This window comes from Theobroma cacao, chromosome 2, assembly GCF_000208745.1.
Source record: "Theobroma cacao cultivar B97-61/B2 chromosome 2, Criollo_cocoa_genome_V2, whole genome shotgun sequence".
NCBI classification, from domain to species: domain Eukaryota; kingdom Viridiplantae; phylum Streptophyta; class Magnoliopsida; order Malvales; family Malvaceae; genus Theobroma; species Theobroma cacao.
This window is the reverse complement of record NC_030851.1, coordinates 11,974,713-11,996,188: the sequence shown is the minus strand read 5'-3', so window position 1 is coordinate 11,996,188 and position 21,476 is coordinate 11,974,713. Positions and strand designations below refer to the sequence as shown.

Here is a 21,476-nt window from a genome sequence, read left to right as displayed (position 1 = left end):
ATCATAAGCCCAACCCAATCAAAGGCAATTGGAACAGTAGCTTGCTGAGCTATATATAATAGTATAGTATATATAGTATAGATATACATCAATTTTAAATAGGATGACTATAAAGTTGGTATTGAATGAGAGTATTGATTTATATCCCTGTTCCAGTGGAGGCCAGGGTTACGATGTGATTCCTGTGTACATGTGGATTCAGAGAATCGGTGCTTATAATCCGCGTTTGCTCTGTGTGAAAGTTCCAAGTTCCAACCGCGGTCCCAGTGTGCACGCTAACACGAGTTAAAGAGGACTTTGATAACCGAAGCTTGACCTTTCTCAGTTCTCAACGTTTCCTTTCATCATCCGTTTTCCCATTATAAAGTACAACATAAACTACAACTTCCCTTGCGTCATTTCAAATCGTCAACGGATTCCTCCAATCTCTTTTAAAGAATTCTTTTGCAGGCGAACCCGGCAACCACAGCTGCCGTCTTCCATCAGCGTCAAGGATCAACAGACGCGGATTCAAGGGGATTGGCGCCAGTCTCAGGTTAGCAGCTTTCAACTTCCTTTCTCACTTCTTTGGTCTTTGTTGAGACCATTCTACTAATTTTGGTTAGCACTCCTCAGACAGAACTCATTAGCCAAGTTGTAGGATAAGGCACTTGCTTTTTCTAGGAAACAGGAACTACTCTACTGAAGAAATGCTTAATATTGCAACTTTCAATGGAAACTGATCCACCCGAATTTGACCTTAAATCCTGATTGTATAACATAGGGAAAAAGGCCATCAATAAGGGCTGCTGAAAGAACAATTCAGTACATTCAAATCTTTGTAAAGCCTGTTGGATGGTCTTGGTGTTTGAGGCCCAGGTACTCTCGTGTTCTTTTGTTCTCTTACTTCATTGTTCTAGACAAATAAAATATTAACAACTCTGTAAAACCGCTTCAAATTCAAGTTTTCCTGTGGCTTATGATTTAGCAGGTTTATTATATGCCAAACTAGTATCAAGAAGTAGTGGAAGAAACTGCCCAGCAGGAAAATTTTTCGCTGGAAACAAAAATTGTTTCTTACAGCTACTTCCGATGTCTTCGATGGACTTTAGATTTGGAATTGAGGATGTTGGTGTAGCAATATTACAGGAACTCTGGAACAGGGTAGCACTGCAGACAGTGGAGCTTGCCAAGGAAACAAGAGATGTTGTACTTGAAAAGGACAGCTTCCGAGAATTCTCAAGGAGTGTCTCTGAGCTAAATACACTTCTGCAGGCCTTAAATGTGAGAAAAATTGAAGCTGCAATGGGTTCAGAATTTACAAAGGCAGCATTGGAGAAATTGAATGGCCAGCTAAGGAAAGCCCTCAAGATCATCAAGGATTGCAAATCTGGAAGCCGTCTGCGGTTCTTACTGCACTCACATTCGGTGCTCTCACAGATGCAAGCTTTAGTCAAAGAGATTGCTGCAACCATTTCCTCATTTCAGTTGATTAATCTTGATATTGCAGTGAACTTGAAGAGCATGAATAACCAGATCATCAACAATCTGAATTTAATGGAGTTCCGCATGGCAGCTGCAACAGAAACAATTGCTTCAGAGATACAGAATTCAATAACCCAGAGCAGTAGAAACAGAGAGAATGCTGTAAAGCTCCTGGAGAAGATCGCTGAGGCTGTTGGTGTTAATGTAAATGCAGCTTTGGTGCAAAATGAATTGGCACTTTTGAAGCAGGAGAAAGAAGAGATGGAAGTTCAGAAGAAGCAGGCGGAGGCGCTTCAGCTTTCTCAATTGATACAGTTGTTGTACAGTGCAGAAATTGTTTCAAGGCCACAAAATGAGGAGACCTATACATACCTCAACCAATACCTTATTGGTTCCTTCATATGCCCATTATGCAATGAGATGATGCTAGATCCAGTCGCAGTTTTCTGTGGCCACAGCTTTGAGAGGAAGGCAATTCAGCAATACTTCAACAGTGGAAAGAAGAATTGCCCCAGTTGCAGAGAAGAGCTTCAAAGTTTGGAGCTTACTCCTAATGTCAACCTTCGGAGCTCTATAGAAGAATGGAAGAAAAGAGATATGGACTGGAAATTTCAAGCAGCAGTCCCTGGAATCAATTCCAATGACCATCTCAGGAAAAACAAGGCCTTAGAGGATATGCAGGTTCTGGTGGAAATCCCTCAATATGCAGCGAAAGCTGCAGAGGAAGGACTCATCCCAAAGTTCGTTGAGTCCTTGAAGGACACTAGGCTTAACACCAGGGCAGCAGTGAAATGTCTTTATTGCCTAGCTAAATACTGTGATGACCAAAAGGTAAGCAAAGATTGTTTTTCCTACTTCAATATGTGCGTATCTGTTTAAGTCACATTCATTCATTTTGTTATTTTATTATTATTTGTTTCCAATGGAGCAAACATTCAGTATCTTAAGCATTCTTTTCTGGGAATTGCAGCAAGAAATTGTTCAAGCAGGAGCTGTTCGACGCATTGTCAAGCGGATCTATAATGGTGAAACTGAACCTGATACAATTGCCATCTTGTTAGAACTGTCTAAAACAGAAACTCTCATAGAGAAAATAGGGAATACCAAGGATTGTATCCCTCTCCTGGTTTCTTTGCTAAGTAACTCCAACCCTGACATCTCATGTAAAGCTCAAAAAGTATTGCAAAATCTTTCCTCCAACACGCACTTTGTTGTGAAGATGGCTGAAGCTGGACACTTTCAGCCATTTGTTGCTCGATTCAACCAAGGTGAGGCAATAAACCAAGGAAGAAGGAAATGATACTATGATATGTTTATTGAATAAATTTACTTATTTGAAGGCCTGTTCTTGCAGCTGCAGGACACCAAGAGACCCGAGCATTGATGGCTGCAGCCTTGGTAAACATGCAACTCAAAGAAAACAGCATAAGTGACTTGAAAGATAAACAATTTGTTCACAATCTGGTTCACTTGCTATCTTCCAACTCCCCAGCATGCAAATCCGCTTGCATCAAATGTGTCAAAAAGCTCATACAATACCCCAAGATGGTAAAGCGGTTCCTATCAGACCCTGCAACTATACCACTTTTGCTTAATCTCATCTCGTTTAGGTCAGATCCTCTCCTTAAACAAGAAGCTGCTGAGATTCTAGCTCTGCTGATAGAAGCTTGTCAGCATTCTCAATTTCAGACATACCAGGGGCTGCAGGAGCTTCAATCAGAGCATAATGTCAGTCTCTTTTTGCAGGTTGTAGCAAATTCTGATCCTAAATTTAGGATCCAGTTCTTACACCTGCTGATTGAGCTTAGCAACAAGTCGAAGACAGCTCAAAATCTGATACGATCTAATACAGACGCTGTCAATCACCTTTTCTCTTGCCTTGATAGTGACCAACCTTCAGTGAGAATATGGGCAATGAAGCTAATACAGTGTGTGTCAGAAGGTCATCCTGACGGCGTTCCACTCCCATCTTCCCCGGTAAAGCAAACTGCCATCAACACCTTAGCATCCATTCTCACTTGTTCACCAGATTTTGAAGAAAGATCCATTGCTGCTGGAATTATTAGCCAACTTCCAAAAGACGATATAGATATTGATGAAATACTTCGTAAATCAGATGCTTTAAAAGCCATTCATGAAGTTATTTGCAGTTCGGATGAAGAATTTGGTGGGATTGGAGCACCCACTAACCAAGACAAGTCTCTACTTGAAAATGCTTTAGCAGCACTTTTACGCTTCACTGAACCCTCCAAACCTGAACTTCAGAGGCAAGTGGGAGAGCTTGAGTTATATCCATCTTTAGTTCGAGTGCTTTCCTCAGGCAGCTCGCTGGCCAAGCAGCGAACGGCCATTGCTCTTGCACAACTATCCCGGTCCACCAGCCTGTCAGTCTCAGATGCAAGCATCAGGGCAGAGCAAGCAAACTCCATCCCACTGCTTCACATGATGAAGCTCTTCCCTGACATGTCTTGGTGCTGCTCAGCTTCAACGGAGAATGAAATTTCATGCCCCGTCCATGGTGTTGCATGTTCGCAGAGGCATACATTCTGCCTTGTCAAGGCAGATGCTGTGAGGCCACTATTGCAAACTTTGAGTGATACAAACTCGGGTGTGGCAGAGGCTGCCCTAATGGCACTAGAAACATTATTAGAAGATCACAGCACATTGTCACATGCGACTGCTGCCATTGTAGACAGTCAAGGTGTTGTGGCAATTCTGCAAGTCCTAGAGAAGGGATCCATATCTGCCAAAACAACAGCCTTGGACTTATTCCATAAGATCCTAAACCATTCACAAATTAGTGATCCACTGTTTCAGAGGTCTGAGGGAATCCTCATCCAACTGCTTCATGAGGATGCACTTCGGAAGAAAGTAGCTCTAGTGCTTAAGCAGATGAACGTTCTTCCGGAGCAATCCTCCTATTTCTAATTAATTTGTGTCTGTAAATAGGGGACATGATCAACAATGTGATTTTGAGGGTAGTTCACTTAACTGGAACTTGTACAGTGTCTAATCAATTCTTGGGGTCGCGCGCAGCCCAAAACAAAGCATGTTCATTTTTCCGCTAAATAATTCCTTCAGAAGGGGAAAGAATTATCTAGCTGATAGAATTAAAAGAAAAAAAAAAAAAGGAATTCCTTCAACTTGCTTGCCAGTAGGAAAATGAGAGGCGCCATATTGCGCACAGCAAAGTTATATGTGGATAGATATCAGGGAATTGTCTTCAGTGCATAATGTAAATGATTTGAAGAGTAGTTGAATGTGCAATATGCAATATGCTGCTCGGCAATTGGGAATAAAATTATAGGAGCATGTATAACATTGTTAACTTTTATAGGGACCCCATAAGTCACAATGAATTTTATCAAAAGGAAATTCTGATTTTTTTTTATTATTTCTAATAAAAGCTAGTCTACTGCTTTTCCCCATCTGACATCTAGTGCATAAGCGTGGTGGTGCAGTCCAGGAAGAAACTTAATTTGGATAACAATGGTTGGAGAACCCTGTATCGGGCTGTCATGTTTCATTTCCAGAGTTGGAGCCTCAGCTCTACCATAAGTGCATAGACTCAAATCAAATTCCAAGATCTGATATCAACCAGTATTGAGTTGGACAATTACTTGTGGTCAGAAAACTACAATTGTGCAGTAAACAACCTAAGAAGCAATTGACTTAATTTTATGAAAATCAAAAGCACATTATATTCGCAATATAGAAGGGAGTTCCCACCTTAGTTGCCAATTTCGTGAGCTAATTAAGAGAAACTCTTTGAGCTTTATGCAAATGGTCATGCAGTCAATACGCAGATTGATATAATTAATCTCCACTCCAAGTCGGCGATATAAAATGCCTAAAGAGACATAAACATGTGCCAAACGCCATACGTTAGCCCAGGAAGAAGAAGAAGAAGGAGAAGAATCAAAACGACTTTACCAGTTGCATGTGTTCTCCAAAATGCTGGTGAAGTAAAAACAATAATTCCTTTCCAAGAAACCCAAGCTATATCAATTTTGTTTCTCGGGCAGTGTTCAATCATGTTGTGGTGGGCACAAGTTATAACAGTGTTGTAAGCTGGCAACTCCATGGGAAGTGGTTAAGCTACTGGGCCTGCAAGCCACAACGGCCATGGGTTGCAAGATACAGGGCTTCAGTTTGGGTCTTACGACAGTCTTGTAAGTTGTAGGACGAAGCAGTTTATAACCTGAAAATAGAGCATGGGTTTTCAACCTCTAAGATTCATTCCTTAAACTGAAAAGCCCAAAAAAGAGGCTATCGATCTCACAAGGAAAATAAAAAAGCCAATGCGATTTAAGTGTTTAATACAACAGAATGAAATAGGAAAACAATCTTTTACGATCAAATTCTTCCTAATCTCTTTTCCTAAATTATAACTCCAAGTATTAACTTTTTTCCTCAATGTAAATCGTTTCGCTCTTTCATTTTCTCTTTTTTGCTCAAAGGAATTTAAGATAAATCACAATTAAATACAAAAAGCAAATTCTTTCATTATGCATAATATATATATATTGGGTGAGAGGGAGTTTTTGTGAAAAGAAATAGAATTGGATGGATGGCTTATGGCCCATAGACCATAGTTTCACCTAAAGAGTGGCCCATATTACATTTGGGAAACGTTCAAAGCTTTGTTAACTAACCTTTCAGCCATTAACGGAGATCCTCCTGGAAAAATTTCAGTATGGAGATGAGTTCAGAATGTAATGTTTAACTACTGGACCACGAATTAGCGGCATAATCAAGAACGATCCACCAATCCTACGAATTCTGCATGCCTGCAACGTGTCACGTTTAATCTTCCTTCATGCTTCAACAATTCTCAGCCTCGTCCTCCTCCCTTGCTTTATTTAAACCTGATCCTGCAATCAATCATTTAAAATTCTTTTTTATTAGTCGCTTACATTTTCTTGAACTTTGATAAAATGGCATTTAGAGCAACCGTATGTTGCCCCACCACCACCACCGGCAGCTTCATTTATTTTTCTTCTTCGTTTTTCTTGTCTTGTTGAGTGATGCGATGAAATCATCTGTTGCATGCAGGGACACTGGAAGTCAATGATCACTCCACTGGGAAGGACTCACAGCCGCTCTTTTGCATCATCGACTACCCCAAAGTTGAAACAATATTCGACAACCGCAAACGCGGCTCACAATCCTCGCCCTTACAACAAGTTAGTTTAATCAACCCGCGCTCGCACCCATCTTTTGCAATTTCATACTTTTTGTCTTTTCAATTGTGACTGACAAAATGGTAGACACATTCCAATTCCAGATACTCAATATCAGGGGAATATGCACCGGTTTATATAGTGATGGGAATGCTTGTGGTGGCAATTTCCATCGCGGCTCACACAGCAAAGCAGCACTTAATGCATGCCCCTGGTGTGGTGATCAGCAAGAAGAAGAGGGAATCAATATCAGAGGCTGACCATCCTGATCAAGCTCTTGCTTCGGCGGATAAGTTTCTGAACAAGTCTTTTCTGAGAAAAGTGGCTCACATTCAGGACAACAAACGCACCCTTCCTGACCCTTCCCGCCCTGACCCATTCACCAGGTTGATATCTTGATTCTTGAGAGATAATACGTATGCGTTTCTTCATATTCATTTTCTCTTCTTGCACACCACACCACCCTTTTTTGGTCCTTGACACAGTGGCATGTTGTTAATGTTATTTTGTTTGTAAAATTGCAGGCCTCGAACTGCAGAGACGCTCAAAACGGTTGGAGTTGATCCAAGCCACCATTGAGTTTCTAAAATCCTGCGTACACTATAGATAGACGTGGCTTCCTTTCTATTTGGTATTCGAGTCGCATTGTAGATACTATAAATAGATCTCTTTTACATGTTTTCAATTTGTTAATTTTGTTAGCTTAGATTTGTTGATTCCAGCCTTTTTTTCCCTATTTAAATGTCCATGCTAAACTATCAAGAGGCTCAAATTTCTTTTTCTTTTATTTGTTAAGCATTATTATTCATTTACATCCGAACATTTAATTCATTGATTGATACATGATCCTCTTATTCAATTAAAAAAAAACATTATTATTTATTTTAATTTTTGTGCTTTATATTAATTAATTGTTTAATATAAGAAAAAAAATAAAAGATCTAAGCACGAAATAATAACATAAATGGAGTGTTTTCCTTTTATTTTTTATTTATTTATTTTTGAATTTGCTAAAATTTTATTATCCAGAAAAGCGGGAGAATTTTTCTGCATTCTTGTTCTTGATAAAAGACTGGGTTTTACAGCGTACCAAATATATGGTATGTCCTCCACTGGGTTCCAAAACTCAAGGGTATCTGTTCCACATAATTACATGCTGCAGGTCATTGGACAGCCCGTGGCAATTAAATTTGGGCTTCACATGCCTTTGTCCATGCAATTCAAGCATATTCTTTAAATATTTTTATTTTTCAGATTGAAAATATATAATCTCACATGTTTAATACTTCTAGATATTCTTAAAAACTTAAAATCTTACTTCGTTTCGCAATTGAACCTAACTTTTTATGTTAGGGGCACATGTAGCGATTATCGAATTAAATATTTGAATTTAAATTTAATTTCTTAATAAAAATAAAAAAGATATTTTTACAAAAAAAAATGGGAATTGAATGGATATTATTTTATATCAACCATTTTATTCACCAGTTTGTAGAGATAAAACCAGCTGCAATTATTAGATTTAAAAAAAAAAAAAAAAAAAAAAAAACAGAACTCTTGCGTAGTAGTTAGCGCCAGAAAAAAAAAATGTTGATCTTACAAACGTGAACTCTCATGTCCTATCGAATATATTTATAAGGTTTTCAAATAATTAACTAAACCGATTATCTCAAGTGGCGCTGACCAGGGTAAGGTAAACTAATTGAACCTATTAAGTTAGAGTTATACTACACTTCCTCTTATGTGTATATATATAAAAAGAGTACAATATTTTAAAAAAATTAAATTATTTAAAAAAATTTAAATAAATTTTTATTCTTTTATTGTATTTAATGAAACTTTATATTTTTATTTTGAATCAAATAAACTCTTATAATTAATAATTATTTAATTTTTATTAATCAAAATGTTTCTTACCATTGAATGTCACGTGACATGCTCATATTTCATGATAAGTAATGATGTGACATGCTGATGTTAAATAATGACATTATCATATAGCATTTTCACCATTCACGTCAATGTTATGAGATATAAAATGATAAGTGATATTTTAATCAATGACAAATAGTTAACCATTAGTCATATGAGCTCCAAAATAAAAATATAGAAATTTAGTTAAACGTAATGAAAGAATAAGAATTTATTTGAATTTTCTTAAATAATTCAGAAACTTTTTCAAGAATTATATAAATAAAAAAAGTGATGATTGCACATTAAATTTAAGTAGGATATGAATTCATAAGGCCAAGGATCATGAAATGCTATAACATTAATCTACCTTGTAGGTTTAGCTCCTCGTAGGTTTGATGGATGTGATATTTATTACGAGCTCTAACTCTTCTTCTTTATTATTAATTTAGAATAGTATTGGATAAATTTAAATTTTGTTTAGTTTATATTTTTTATTTTTTAAAAATTATTTATCAAATAAAAAATATCATAATTAATTTAAAATAAATAAATAATTAAAATGTAACATCAATTATAATATAATTAGTTTATATAGATATGAAATTATGCATTTTGTCATCTAAAAATATACATTCTAGTATTTTGTGTTCTCTCTCTCATATAGAAATATGGATGTTAAAAGCCTTTTTAATTGACCAAAAAGGATATTTTTACTCATTATATTTTTAAATTGCTATTTATCATTTAAACAAATTAATTATTTTTCTAAATAATATATATTTCTAAATTAACATTTCAAATATTTTTATTATAAATATTAATAAAATTTATGTTAGAATTTTAAATTCAAATTCCACAATTAACGGAATTAATGGAATAATTAATATTCGTTATAAATGGATCTTTGTTTTTATGTTTTGAGCATGATATTGTTGTTATTTTAATAATTTGGGTTGCTTTTATTTAATCAAGTTAGTGTCTATTCCATACTTGAACCATTTATGTTTTTTAGGGTCAATGCATTAAAGGATTTTTAGACTTGTTTGATTAAATTGTTAGGCCTTTTGTTAGCTTAATAGTATTCAAATCAATTTTATGTTTTGAAATGACCAAAATTCATCTAAGTATTGGAATATCAAGTTTTCAGATCTTCAAATTGTGACACTAAATTATAAACAAGAAAAATTAAAAAATATATAAAAATATTATATATATAAATAATAAAATAATATATTATATATATAATAAAATAATTAAAAATTGATAAATAAGAGGAACAAGAATTGAAAATTAAATATAAAGGGTGTCTTTTTCAACTGTTAGAAATATTGGATATTCCAATTGAGCCCAAATAAATATGGGGAGACTTTTCCATTGCCATTGGTGAACTCAAAGAAATATTACTTATTTCAGAATTCAAACTCGATATTAAATTAGAAGCCTCAAGTTTACATTGGAGTGTTGTCTTCATAATGGTTTGATTGTAATTGTCATTTGATGGTTTAATTAGATCATAATGGTGGGTGGTCAGTTCAACCTTTAGGCTTTTTCCTTTTCTGGAGGTGGAGATGGGGACTAATGCCTTCCATATCTTTTTCCTATTAGTTAAGCAAAATCTGTGTGAAGCAACTTCTACAAGCAAGATCATCTCGATCAAACTTCTTCTCTGAACATAATAGTATGGATTATGCGATAGTACAAGAACAATAATTAGAGCGATTTAAGATTCTCAAAGCAAAATCGTGTTCTATGTATTATCGCTTCGAATAATTCTTTTACTCAAAGCAAAGCAACCATTGAAGAGGACAAAAAAGTATGGAAACATATCCTCAGAATAAACGTTCAACTGTATATAAGAATCCATCTCAATCAACTTTGATTGGCAGCAAGCATATATACTAAATTTCTAAGACTAAAAATGAAGGATTTTTTGAGTTTAGCAATCTTTTTTTTCTGAATCTCTCTTTCTGTTGGTAATAAATTCAGTCTATTTTGTCCAAGCAAAAATCAATAAGAAAAGGAGGGAGGGAAGGGACAGATGGAATCTCTCTCACGCTTTACACTCAAGTGTACAGTAGAAGCAAATTAGGAGGGTTCTTGACTAAGAATGAAGATAAGCATCTTAAAGCGTGACTGGCACAAATCAACCATTTACAAGGCCACTTCTTATATAAACGGAACCACTCTCCTCTTTCTTCCTTACTCTTGTTTATCAATTCTAAACTCAACCTAAACACTTTCAAGCTTTTACCATCTCTTTGGCAATGACAGAGAGTGCAATCATCTCAATACGTCCTTGCACAACATCGGAAGAGAAGGTGATGGATGCTGCTCGATCGGGTGATATTGGTACGTTGTATCAACTTATTGGGGAGGACGTAAATGTCTTTAAGCGGATGAATAAGAGGCGGTTCTTTGACACTCCACTACACATAGCTTCAGCTGCGGGAAAGACTGAGTTTGCGATGGAACTGATGTACCTAAACCCGTCATTTGCTACGAAGCTGAACAAAGATGGCTTGAGCCCCCTACACCTTGCTTTGCAAGAGGGGAAAACAGATTTGGCGCTTTCTCTGCTGACAATCAATAAAAATCTGGTTAGTGTCAAAGGGAAGATGGGTTACACTCCTATCCATTACCTAGCTATGAAAGAAACAGACCGTAATCGTTTGACTAAGTTTCTCAATGCTTGCCCTGAATGTATCCATCATGTGACAAGTCGAGATGAAACTGCTCTGCATGTTGCCGCAAGTAACAACAACATAAAAGCTCTTGAAGTTCTACTACGCTGGCTTAGGAAAACCAGTAACTGTAGCATGCTCCAAAAAGAAAGAGTCCTTAACCACCCGAACAGGGATGGCGATACCGTGTTGCACGTAGCAGTCTCCAACAAACCACCGGATCCCGAGGTCCATTCTAGTTCATTTACATTTTAGGTAAAACAGAATCTCTTTACTTTCCATCTCTGCAATGTAGTTTACTTTGTTTTTTTTTCAATGCAGATGGTCAGGCTATTAACAAGTTTTAGGATCAAAATGAAAGCTACAAATTCGAGAGGTTCAACGGCCCTGGATATCTTAAAATGCTGCCGAACTCAAGAAGACAATATCAATATCAAGAAGTGTGTGGACATTTTAGGCCATGATCAGTGTCTGAATGCTTGTCGCAAAGGACTATGGTATTTTCTCGAACTGCTTAGTCAATGGGGATACGAAATTAAACATATGTCAAATGACAGGGGCAATGCTTTGCTAGTAGTAACAGTGCTGATTCTAACAGCTACTTACCAAGCCACCCTAAGCCCTCCTGGTGGTGTTTTGTCACTTGATGCTGATACCAACAACAAAAATGTTTCAGCCTTGCAAATTTACTTTGATACCAAGAACACCACCCGAGTGGAAACCAAAGCAAATTACACTGCGGGATCATCAGTACTGCAGACAATACCTTTTCTTTGGTTCTTTATTCCAAACTTGGTGGCTTTCGCTATTTCTTTCCTCCTAACCTGTTTCGTACTTCTCACTCTCGTTAGTGGTTTCTTCTCGTTTACCCTCATCCTATCCCTGTCAATGTTACTATTTTGCCTCCTGGTATCTGCAGTGATGATCATATCGCCAAATAATCAATCCAGCAACATTCTTTTATTTTGTGTCTATATTATTGTGTACGTCACCTACTGTGCCATTGCACCAGTACTGATCCCCAAAATAAGGAGAATGTTTCGTTAAGAGTGCAAGTCGAGATGGATTACGAAAGCCATAGAGCTCTGTGGCTGATGCAAAGAGTGGTGTTGTCAATGTCAAGATCATATTTTCTAGGCTAATTGCTCCGGTTAGGTGTTTGGCTTTTGTCTTTATTTTTCAAGCTGCGGGTCGGTCTTCCTTTGATCTTTGTTTGGGAGTGTTGATTGTCAATCTGCCTTTGGTTGTATTACAGTCTTTAACGACTGTTTTCTTTAATAATAATAATAATAATAATGACTTTTTTTAATAATAATCCTAATCTTTTTCCTTAAAAATATACTCATTTTAAGATTTGAGGTTTAAAAAATATTTCATTTATTATTCAATTTCTTATTTCTTCCAAATCATGATGAACTCTGCGTTTTCAATTTTATTCATGTAAAAAAAATTGATGACAAAAGTTGAGGATTACTCTAAAGAAATTCCTCACACCTCAAGAATATTTTAAAATAAAATTACTTAATTTTTAAAGAGGTTTTATCGTGGGACTAATTTTGTATTTTACGAAATGGCTTTGATTTGATTTTTTTCACTTTTGATTTCTTGATTTTTATGTCTATTATCCTAATTTTTAACATAATCTTATTTTATTTCTTCAAAATTATTTCTTGAATTATACATTTGCATGTTTTATGTTAAGAAGTAAATGATAACCTTTACATAGAAATTTTTTTTAAGCTTCCCAATACTTTTGGTAGAATTTAGTAATTTTCTTTACTTGAAAACTTTAAGAAATTTGTCATTTATAATTTTTTTTAATTTCATAATTGGTTAGATTTTCACTTACTAAAAATGCAAATGATGCAAACAAGTATACTGTTTTTGCTCAGTGAAAAACAATATTAATTATTGTGAAAAAGCGACAAGTAAAATAATTATCATAATATATCTAATTCTCAAATGATAGTAAAGTTAAAGACATTAAATACGAATCTCATAACACCTAATTAAGTTAGGAGTAACACNATTAGGTGGCCAATCACACCTAGTAAAAAAAAAAAAAGATTGGGGCGACTCCTAATTTAATTTTTTAGTGAGTTTTCACATTCATGTCCGGCGGTCGGGTTCCTGGACCCGCACGTTACGACACAAATGATGTCAAATAAGTTTGAAAGAGAAAAACAATGAAAAAGGCTTTGAAAAACGTATTCTAGTCTAAATGTATCGATACATTTATACAAACATCGATAGATTTCAAAATCAATCGATACAAGTTCTTGAAAAAAGTCAAAACTCAAAAAGTCAAACTCAATTTATCGATACATGGACAAATGTATGATAGAAATGCAGTAGAATACCCACTACCTTAAAAGTATCAATATATGGACAAATATATCGATACATTTTAAGCAGAAATCAAAACCCTTGCAGGCAAGTTCTAATATATCGATACATTTGTCTATATATCGATACATCTTAGTGGAAATGCAAAAAAAAAAAAAAAAGAATGTATTGATGCATTCACATATGCATCGATACAATATGACCGTTGGAGCCTTGAATGAAGAGAAGAATGATTATTTTCACATTAAATGTACTCCCAACTACTCTTGAAGCTTCAACAACTATAAATACGAGCTTTTTCAACATTTATGAAGGTTGGAAGACTTCAAAACATAACTTAAAAGAGAAGAAATAGCAAAGCTCTTTCAAAACCCATTGCACTTTTCTTGAATCTCTAAAGTCTTCTAGTTCAGCATTTATTGAGCTCTCACCTCTCATTAAACATTGTACCAAATTCATTATTCAGCCTTTAAGAAGCATATTAGTTGCACTCATATTCCTTTCTTTGTACTTGTTTAAGTGGTTATACTTTAACTAATAGAAAAGGCAAAAAGGTTGTGCTTTAACCATAAAAAGTCATTGTATTGAAAGGTTATGCTTGATCCATAAAAGGCATTGTATTAAACATTGATCAAATAGTGAATTTTAAACTCCTTAGTGAATCTAAGGAAGAGGACGTAGGCAAGGAGGCCGAACTTTTATAAAATACTTGTATTGATTTTTTCACTCCTCCTCTTGAAATTTAAATTTTTCTCATTGATTAAGAGGTCAATTATTTTGTTTATTTTCAAATTGAGCATTTGAATTGAAAAAGGGGTTTTACCTTCTTAAGAATTGAAAAAGATTCTTTAAAATTTCAAAATAATCTAATTCACCCTTCTTTTGGATTTATTCATATTGAGCTTATTAAACTAACAATTAGTATCAAAGCAAAAGCTCAATTCTACAGGTCTAATAGCCTTAAGTGATCTAAAAGACAAAGCCTAACACAATAAGATGGAATCCACCGCAGTTGTTCTTGGTGAAGACACTCAATTCAAAGACCTCCCCATTCTTCTTAGGTACAAATTATCCTTTTTGGAAGAAAAGAATGGAGATGTTCCTTCAATCGGTTGATTTTGATGTTTGGAATGTCATTTTAGATGGTCCCTATATCCCCATCAAGGTAGTAGATGGAAAAACAATTGTAAAAACTAGGAAAGAGTGGATGACAAAGAAAAGAAGTTAATACAAATAAATTGCAAGACATTCAATACATTTCTTTGTTCTCTAAGTGCTAATGAATTCAATAGAGTATCCATGTGTGAAACCGCTAAACAAATTTGGGATACCTTAGAAACAACCTATGAGGAAACAAATCAAGTTAAGAAATCCAAGATGGGACTTCTCACAGATGATTACGACCTAGTTAGGATGAAAGAAAATGAAACCCTAAATCAAATGTATGAAAGATGCACAAACATAGTTGGAGGATTGAAAGCCTTAACAAAAGACTTCCCAAATGCTCAATTAGTTAAAAAGATACTTTATAGTCCTCCCAAGTCATAAAGATCAAAAGTGATAGCCGTAGAGGAAGCAAGAAACTTAAATGGTTTCAAACTAGAGAAACTTATAGGATCTCTACTCACCTATGAGATGACAATGAAACATGAAAGTGCTCTAGATGATGAAAAGAAAGAAGACAATAAAAAGAAAGGAATAGCTCTAAAGTCTAAAATTGAAAAAGATGAGAGAAACATAAGAAATGTGAGTGAGGAAAATAAGGACATAGCCATGCTAGATAAGAGGTTTAGTAAGTTTATGAGAAAGAACTATAGAGGTAGGAGACCTCCTAAAAGAGACACACTAAAAGAGGAACATAGTAAAGATCACTTAATATGCTATGAGTGCAGAAAAACGAGACACACCAAGTGTGAATACCCAAATAAGAAGAATGCCCTAAAGAATTTCAAGAAAAAAGCCATGGTTTCTACTTAAAGCGATGTGACAACCCTTAAAATGAAGAAGATGAAGTTGCCAACCTTGGCTCATGGTACTTGAAGATTCCAAGGTATGCTCTATTTCTCATGATTCAAATTCATGCACCTTAGATCAAGACAAATGCTCATTTGATGAACTACAAGATGCATATGATGACTTAGTACTTGAATTTCAAGAAAAGACATTGAAGTACAAGAACATCATATCCAAGCTTAAGGTAGAAAATGAGTTCTTAATTAAGGCAAAAATAGAATTAGAAGCCATAATCAAAGATTTAGAAATTAAGAAAAATGAGCTGAAAAAGAAGAATGAGAATTTAGATGCTATTTTTTCAAAGTTCAACATAAGCCAACAAAAATTAAATGATATGCTTGAAACACAAAGAACTTTCTTTGACAAAAAAGGAATAGGCTATGATAGAACCCAAAAAGAAACTCATTTTAAAAATTTCTTTGTTAAAGAAAGTGTAAATTTTGGGTTTTTCACCAAATGCATTTATTGTAATAAAGTAGGACACTCCACCTACACTTGTCCCTTGAGAATTACCACCTTTAAAGGTAAAAAAATAAAAAGAGTATGGGTTCCAAAAGGAACAAAACCTCTACATGGTAAGGTACTAAAATTGGAGTAGGTTTCAAAAGGAACTAAAAACACTAACTTATATGGACCCAAGAAAATTTGGGTACCAAAGTCAAACATTTGATTTTGTCTTTGTAAGAAAAGCTCACTTACTTAAAGTCAAGAGTACAAGAAAAAGGAAAATGGTATCTCGATAGTGGGTGCTCTAGACACATGACCCCAACCAACTAATTCTTCAAGGAATTAAGATCAAAGAAATGATGAAATGTAAACTTTGGAGACAATTCAAAAAGGCCACATAGAAGGTATTGGCACAATTGGTAAAAATTCCTCTTCTCAAATTGAAAATGTCTTATTTGCAGATGACCTTAAACATAATTTGTTGACTGTGAATCAACTTTGTGATAAAGGTCTCACAGTCATCTTTGAATCATTAATATGTCATGTTGTTGATATTGAAACAAATGAAACTTTATTTGTTGAAAATAGACAAGACAACACATATGTTATTTTCTTGGATGATTTATCATCTAACAATGTATGTTTCATGGCTAAAAGAATGAGGATAATTGACTATGGCCTAAAAAACTAGGACATGCCAACATGAACATAATTTCAAAACTATTATCTCTAGATCTTGTAATAGGACTTCCTAAGTTAAATTTTGAAAATGATTAACTTTGTGATGCTTGTGCTAAAGGCAAACATAGAAGAAGCTTATTTAAAACTAAAAAGGATGTAACCATTATTAGAGCCTTACAATTACTTCACATAGATCTTTTTGGACTAACTAGGACCATTAGCTTAGGAGGAAAGAGCTATGGCTTAGTAATTATGGATGACAATACCAGATTCTTTTAGGTTTTCTTTCTTGCTCACAAAGATGAAGCTTTAAAAATCTTCACATTTTTTTGCAAAAGAGTTGAAAATGAGAAAGGGTATAAAATAACAAATGTTAAGAGCTACCATGGAAAAGAATTTGAAAACCTAGGTTTTGAACAACTTTGTGATGAAATTGGATATTGTCATAACTTTTCAGCTCTTAGGACACCACAACAAAATGGAGTGGTGGAAAGAAAAAATAAGACTTTTAAAAAATGGCTAAAACTATACTATGTGAAAACAACTTACCGAGATACTTTAAGGTCGAAGCTGTTAATACTTCTTGTTATATCATAAATAGAGCAATAGCTAGACCAATCTTAAAGAAGACTCCCTATGAACTTTACAAAGGAAAGAAACCTAATATTAATTACTTTCATCCATTTGGATGCAAATGCTATGTTTTAAATAATGGGAAGGATAATTTAGGTAAGTTTGATGCTAAAAGTGATGAAAATTTTTTTCTAGGATATTCTTTAACTTCTAGAGCATATAGAATATTTAACAGGAGGACATTAGTTATTGAAGAATCTATTCATGTGTTGTTTGATGATTCTAACCCTCTTTCTAGAAAAGAACATTGTGATGATGATGTAGGTATTTTTCAAGAATAAGTTGAAAAGCTTGATCTCAACATTAAAGGATCCAAAGTAAATAAAGAGGCATTACAAAAGGAGGAGCAAAACATTGAACCAATAATTGAAGAAGAATGTGAACCTAGCTATCAAATGGAAGAAAAGAAGTTGATGAGAGCAAAATCATTGGTGATCCTAATTAAGGGGCAAGAACTAGATCCGAAGTCCAAAATGTTTGTGAATATGTTGTTTTTATCTCACAAATTGAACCCAAAAACATTGATGAAGCTTTAAAGAATATTAGCTATGCAAGAAGAATTAAATCAATTCGAAAGATGTCAAGTGTGGGAGCTAGTTCTTAGGCCAAATGATTACCCAATTGTAGGTACAAAATGGGTCTTTAGAAACAAAATGGATGAGAATGGAACCATAACTAAAAACAAAGCTAGGTTAATTGCCAAAGGATTAGTTAAGAGGAAGGAATAGATTATGATGAAACCTATGCTCCGATTGCTAGACTAAAGGCAATTAGAATGTTATTAGCCTTTGCATGCTACATGAACTTTAAACTATATCAAATGCTTGTTAAGAGTGATTTTCTAAATGGTTTAATTAATGAGGAAGTATATATTTATCAACCACCCAACTTTGAAAGCAACTTTTCCAAATCATGTCTTTAGATTAAGAAAAGCTTTGTATGGTTTAAAACAAGCTCTTAGAGTGTGGTATGGAGACTATCAAAATTTTTTATCAAAAATAAATTTAAAAGAAGAAAAGTTGATAAAACTCTTTTTAACAAAAGCAAAAGCAAAAACAAAGACATATTATTTGTACAAGTTTATGTTGATGATATCATTTTTGGTGCAACTAATGAGATCCTTTGTCAAGAGTATGCTAAGACTATGCAAGGAAAATTTGAGATGAGTATGATTGGTGAGCTAAATTACTTTCTTGGACTACAAATTAAACAAAAAAAAGATGGGACATTTATAAGTCAAGCTAAATATTCAAAAGACATGCTCAAGAAGTTTGGTATGGATAGCACAAGAACATATCACACACTAATGAGCACTTTAGCAATGCTTGACAAGGATGAGAAAGGTATGCCTGTTGACCAAAAGCTCTATAGATCTATGATCGGTTCCTTACTTTATCTCACTGTTAGTAAGTTGGACATAAGCTTTTAATGTAGGTCTATGTGCTACGTTTTAAAAGAACCACACTTAAGTGTTGTCAAAAGAGTTCAAGAATATGGTATCAAAAGAGTTCCACCTTTGATCTCCACTCATACTTGGATGCCGATTTTGATGGGTGTAATATGGATAGAAAGAGCAGATCTGGTATGTGTCAATTAGAACTATGGAAATTGTTATGCTTAAGTACTATGGATGAAATAATAATTAGAAAATTATAGACGTTTTATGGAAAAAATTCCCATAAAATGTGACAACACTAGTGCCACAAATCTCACAAAGAATCCCATATATCACTCTAAGACTCAACATATAGAAATAATGCATCACTTCATTAGATATCATGTTCGAAGAGGAGATATTGTCCTTGAATATGTAGGTACAATCAATTGGTTGATATATTCACAAAAGCACTTGACAGGGAACAATTCTACAAGATCAGAAGTGAAATAAGTCTAATAACACAATATAAAATTAAAAAAAATTGGTTGGTAGATACCTCTGATTCTTAACCTTCTTTGCTCGATGTTTGGTGCCAAAAGCTTGTATAAACCTATTTTTTTTAATTGTTCTCAATGTACATAGTACACGTTAAAGAAGATGTTTGAAATGACCTCATGCATGATCCTTGCATACTCTTTGTGCACCGTCAAACTCACATGTTCATGACATTGTTACATTTGATTATCACTTAGTTACATATCGACATGCTGCATGCATGCCATAGCCATCTATTTCTCTAGGTTTGTGGGAGTGTTGTTAAATGAACCAAGATTTTCCTTCTAAAAACTCTCGATTTAATGTTCAAATTTCACTTGCACGGATTCCAAGCCTTCTTTTCAAACATTTTCAAATAAAAATCTCAATTATTTTATTTGTACCAAGTGTTTGGACCAAAACATAAATTTTTTTGTCAAATTCGATTTGTTCAAGGCTACAGAGGTCCTTGTATCGATTCATGCACCCATGTATCCTATGTATCCACACATGAATAACATGTATCGATAGATTCCTCAATTGTATCAATACATTTTTTCCAGTAACCAAAATTAAAACCCAGTGTTACATGTATCGATACATAGGCATATGTATCAATACATCCTAACATGTATAAATACATTGCATCCAATGGCTAAAAATAAACATTCTGCCTTGAGTGTATTAATACACGGTCATATGTATCGATACATCTTATGGTTTTAAGAGCCCGACGACTCATTTGAACCCCCTTTCTCGATTCCCTCTCTTTTAAATTCTCTCAACTCTCTAAATCTTTTTGTCTTTCTTTCACAATCTAAACTGTTTACATCGTTTCTTCCATGCTCTTATTGATCCAAACACTATTTTTTCTCTCCAAATCATCACATTTTTCCCAAAATCCCAAATTCTTAATTTCAAAACCTAACTTCTTTTTTCTCCAAATTTTGCAAATTGGTTGAATTTTTAGCCAAATTGGCCCTGATTAACTATCTTCTCAAGTTTAATTTCTAACTTCCACCAATTCCTTTTTACTCAAAATCCCTCATTCAATGGCATCTAGACCCAAACGTACCAAGTCAACTGCCAACTGAAACTAAGCATCCACCTCCAAGGCATTTCCCTCATCCCTTCCCCCATCGTTGTCGGCTTCTCACCCCGACGACAATTCCTTCAAGTGAAACTTCTCTCATCCCTCTCTAGAACGCAAATTTGATAAAGACTATGTTAAGCGGGACGTCAAGCTGGGAAAGATAATTGACTTTAACTACCTCCATAGCATTAATTTTCCATATATAGATAATCTTCGAGAACTAGACTGGCTAAATTATCTATCACTGAACCACACCTATTATGTCGACCTAGTTCGAGTCTTTTACTTTAATGCAATAGCCAAATTTTAAGACTATGAGGATAGTGAACCCGTAAATCACAATGATAGGTTCTATACTTATGTTATGGGCAAGAAAATAGTAGTTACAGAACACACCCTAGACACTGTATTAGACCTCGAAATTCATTAGAGTGATTTGAACTATGTTGAATGAGTCATGTCAAATGAAGTCCTCTCCACTATCTATACTTACCTTCCCATGAGTGAGAAAAATGCGACAAGTGTCAAACATTTCTCATTCTATAATCGTATTCTTCATCTCATAGTGTCCCATTCTCTTCGCCCTCATGGCATAACTACTCAATCGTCAAAAGTGAGGATTTCTGGTTTCTATATTACATCAAAACCAACCAGTGTGTCAACCTAGCCAAGTTTATACATGATGATATGTTAAAGATCATAACTGAGTCTAGGAAAACCTTTTTTCTATGGCATGGCCATTAGTGCTATGATCGACTTCATAGACATCAACACTAGGTGTGATCCATCTAAACAACATGCGACACACATGAAGATTGATGAACACGCCATCAATAAACTTGGTTTTTTGTATGTCAATAACTCTTATATCCGAAAAGAAATTGTACATGAACCCAAATTTGTTGGAGATTAGGGTAATGAAGACACCTTTGCTGAGCTTAGTGCTACTCTCAATGTAGCCCCTAGTGCTGGTTCGAGTATTTGTTAGTTAAAATTCTACTATGCAAGTATACGTATAGAATAGATAGTATATAAGCAAGTAGAGTATCGATCCCATAAAGAATTGATCTAAAATTTTACTAAGTACTAAAATTATAACAATTTAATCT

The 21,476-nt window shown here is 34.7% G+C and overlaps 3 protein-coding genes across 6 annotated transcripts; all 3 read left to right on the top strand.

Annotated features, from left to right (window-relative positions):
- On the top strand, positions 292–4,594 carry LOC18608804 (U-box domain-containing protein 44). 4 transcript variants are annotated; one of them, XM_018116241.1, is made up of 4 exons: positions 292–535; positions 764–2,295; positions 2,435–2,732; positions 2,819–4,594. In XM_018116241.1, exons 2-4 carry the CDS (start codon positions 1,072–1,074, stop codon positions 4,390–4,392), a joined length of 3,096 nt encoding a protein of 1,031 aa, XP_017971730.1. In that variant the 5' UTR covers positions 292–535; positions 764–1,071; the 3' UTR covers positions 4,393–4,594. The 4 variants fall into 4 exon arrangements, with proteins under 4 accessions (XP_017971730.1, XP_017971732.1, XP_017971731.1 ...); XM_018116243.1 differs by having other exon boundaries at positions 616–2,295; XM_018116242.1 differs by having other exon boundaries at positions 292–858; positions 971–2,295.
- On the top strand, positions 6,382–7,409 carry LOC18608803. The gene is made up of 4 exons (XM_018115190.1): positions 6,382–6,419; positions 6,520–6,650; positions 6,752–7,033; positions 7,172–7,409. Exons 1-4 carry the CDS (start codon positions 6,402–6,404, stop codon positions 7,224–7,226), a joined length of 486 nt encoding a protein of 161 aa, XP_017970679.1. The 5' UTR covers positions 6,382–6,401; the 3' UTR covers positions 7,227–7,409.
- On the top strand, positions 10,769–12,535 carry LOC18586231 (alpha-latroinsectotoxin-Lt1a). The gene is made up of 2 exons (XM_007009469.2): positions 10,769–11,470; positions 11,564–12,535. Exons 1-2 carry the CDS (start codon positions 10,826–10,828, stop codon positions 12,287–12,289), a joined length of 1,371 nt encoding a protein of 456 aa, XP_007009531.2. The 5' UTR covers positions 10,769–10,825; the 3' UTR covers positions 12,290–12,535.

What these genes read in the sequence shown, in the direction of transcription:
- LOC18608804 (XM_018116241.1), top strand. Translation starts at nt 1,072, where the DNA reads ATGTCTTCGATGGACTTTAGATTTGGAATTGAGGATGTTGGTGTAGCA. An exon ending in AATACTGTGATGACCAAAAG is followed by an intron (nt 2,296 to 2,434) that starts GTAAGCAAAGAT and finishes TGGGAATTGCAG; the next exon opens with CAAGAAATTGTTCAAGCAGG. An exon ending in TGTTGCTCGATTCAACCAAG is followed by an intron (nt 2,733 to 2,818) that starts GTGAGGCAATAA and finishes CTGTTCTTGCAG; the next exon opens with CTGCAGGACACCAAGAGACC.
- LOC18608803 (XM_018115190.1), top strand. An exon ending in AATCCTCGCCCTTACAACAA is followed by an intron (nt 6,651 to 6,751) that starts GTTAGTTTAATC and finishes TTCCAATTCCAG; the next exon opens with ATACTCAATATCAGGGGAAT. An exon ending in CGCCCTGACCCATTCACCAG is followed by an intron (nt 7,034 to 7,171) that starts GTTGATATCTTG and finishes GTAAAATTGCAG; the next exon opens with GCCTCGAACTGCAGAGACGC.
- LOC18586231 (XM_007009469.2), top strand. Translation starts at nt 10,826, where the DNA reads ATGACAGAGAGTGCAATCATCTCAATACGTCCTTGCACAACATCGGAA. An exon ending in ACAAACCACCGGATCCCGAG is followed by an intron (nt 11,471 to 11,563) that starts GTCCATTCTAGT and finishes TTTTCAATGCAG; the next exon opens with ATGGTCAGGCTATTAACAAG.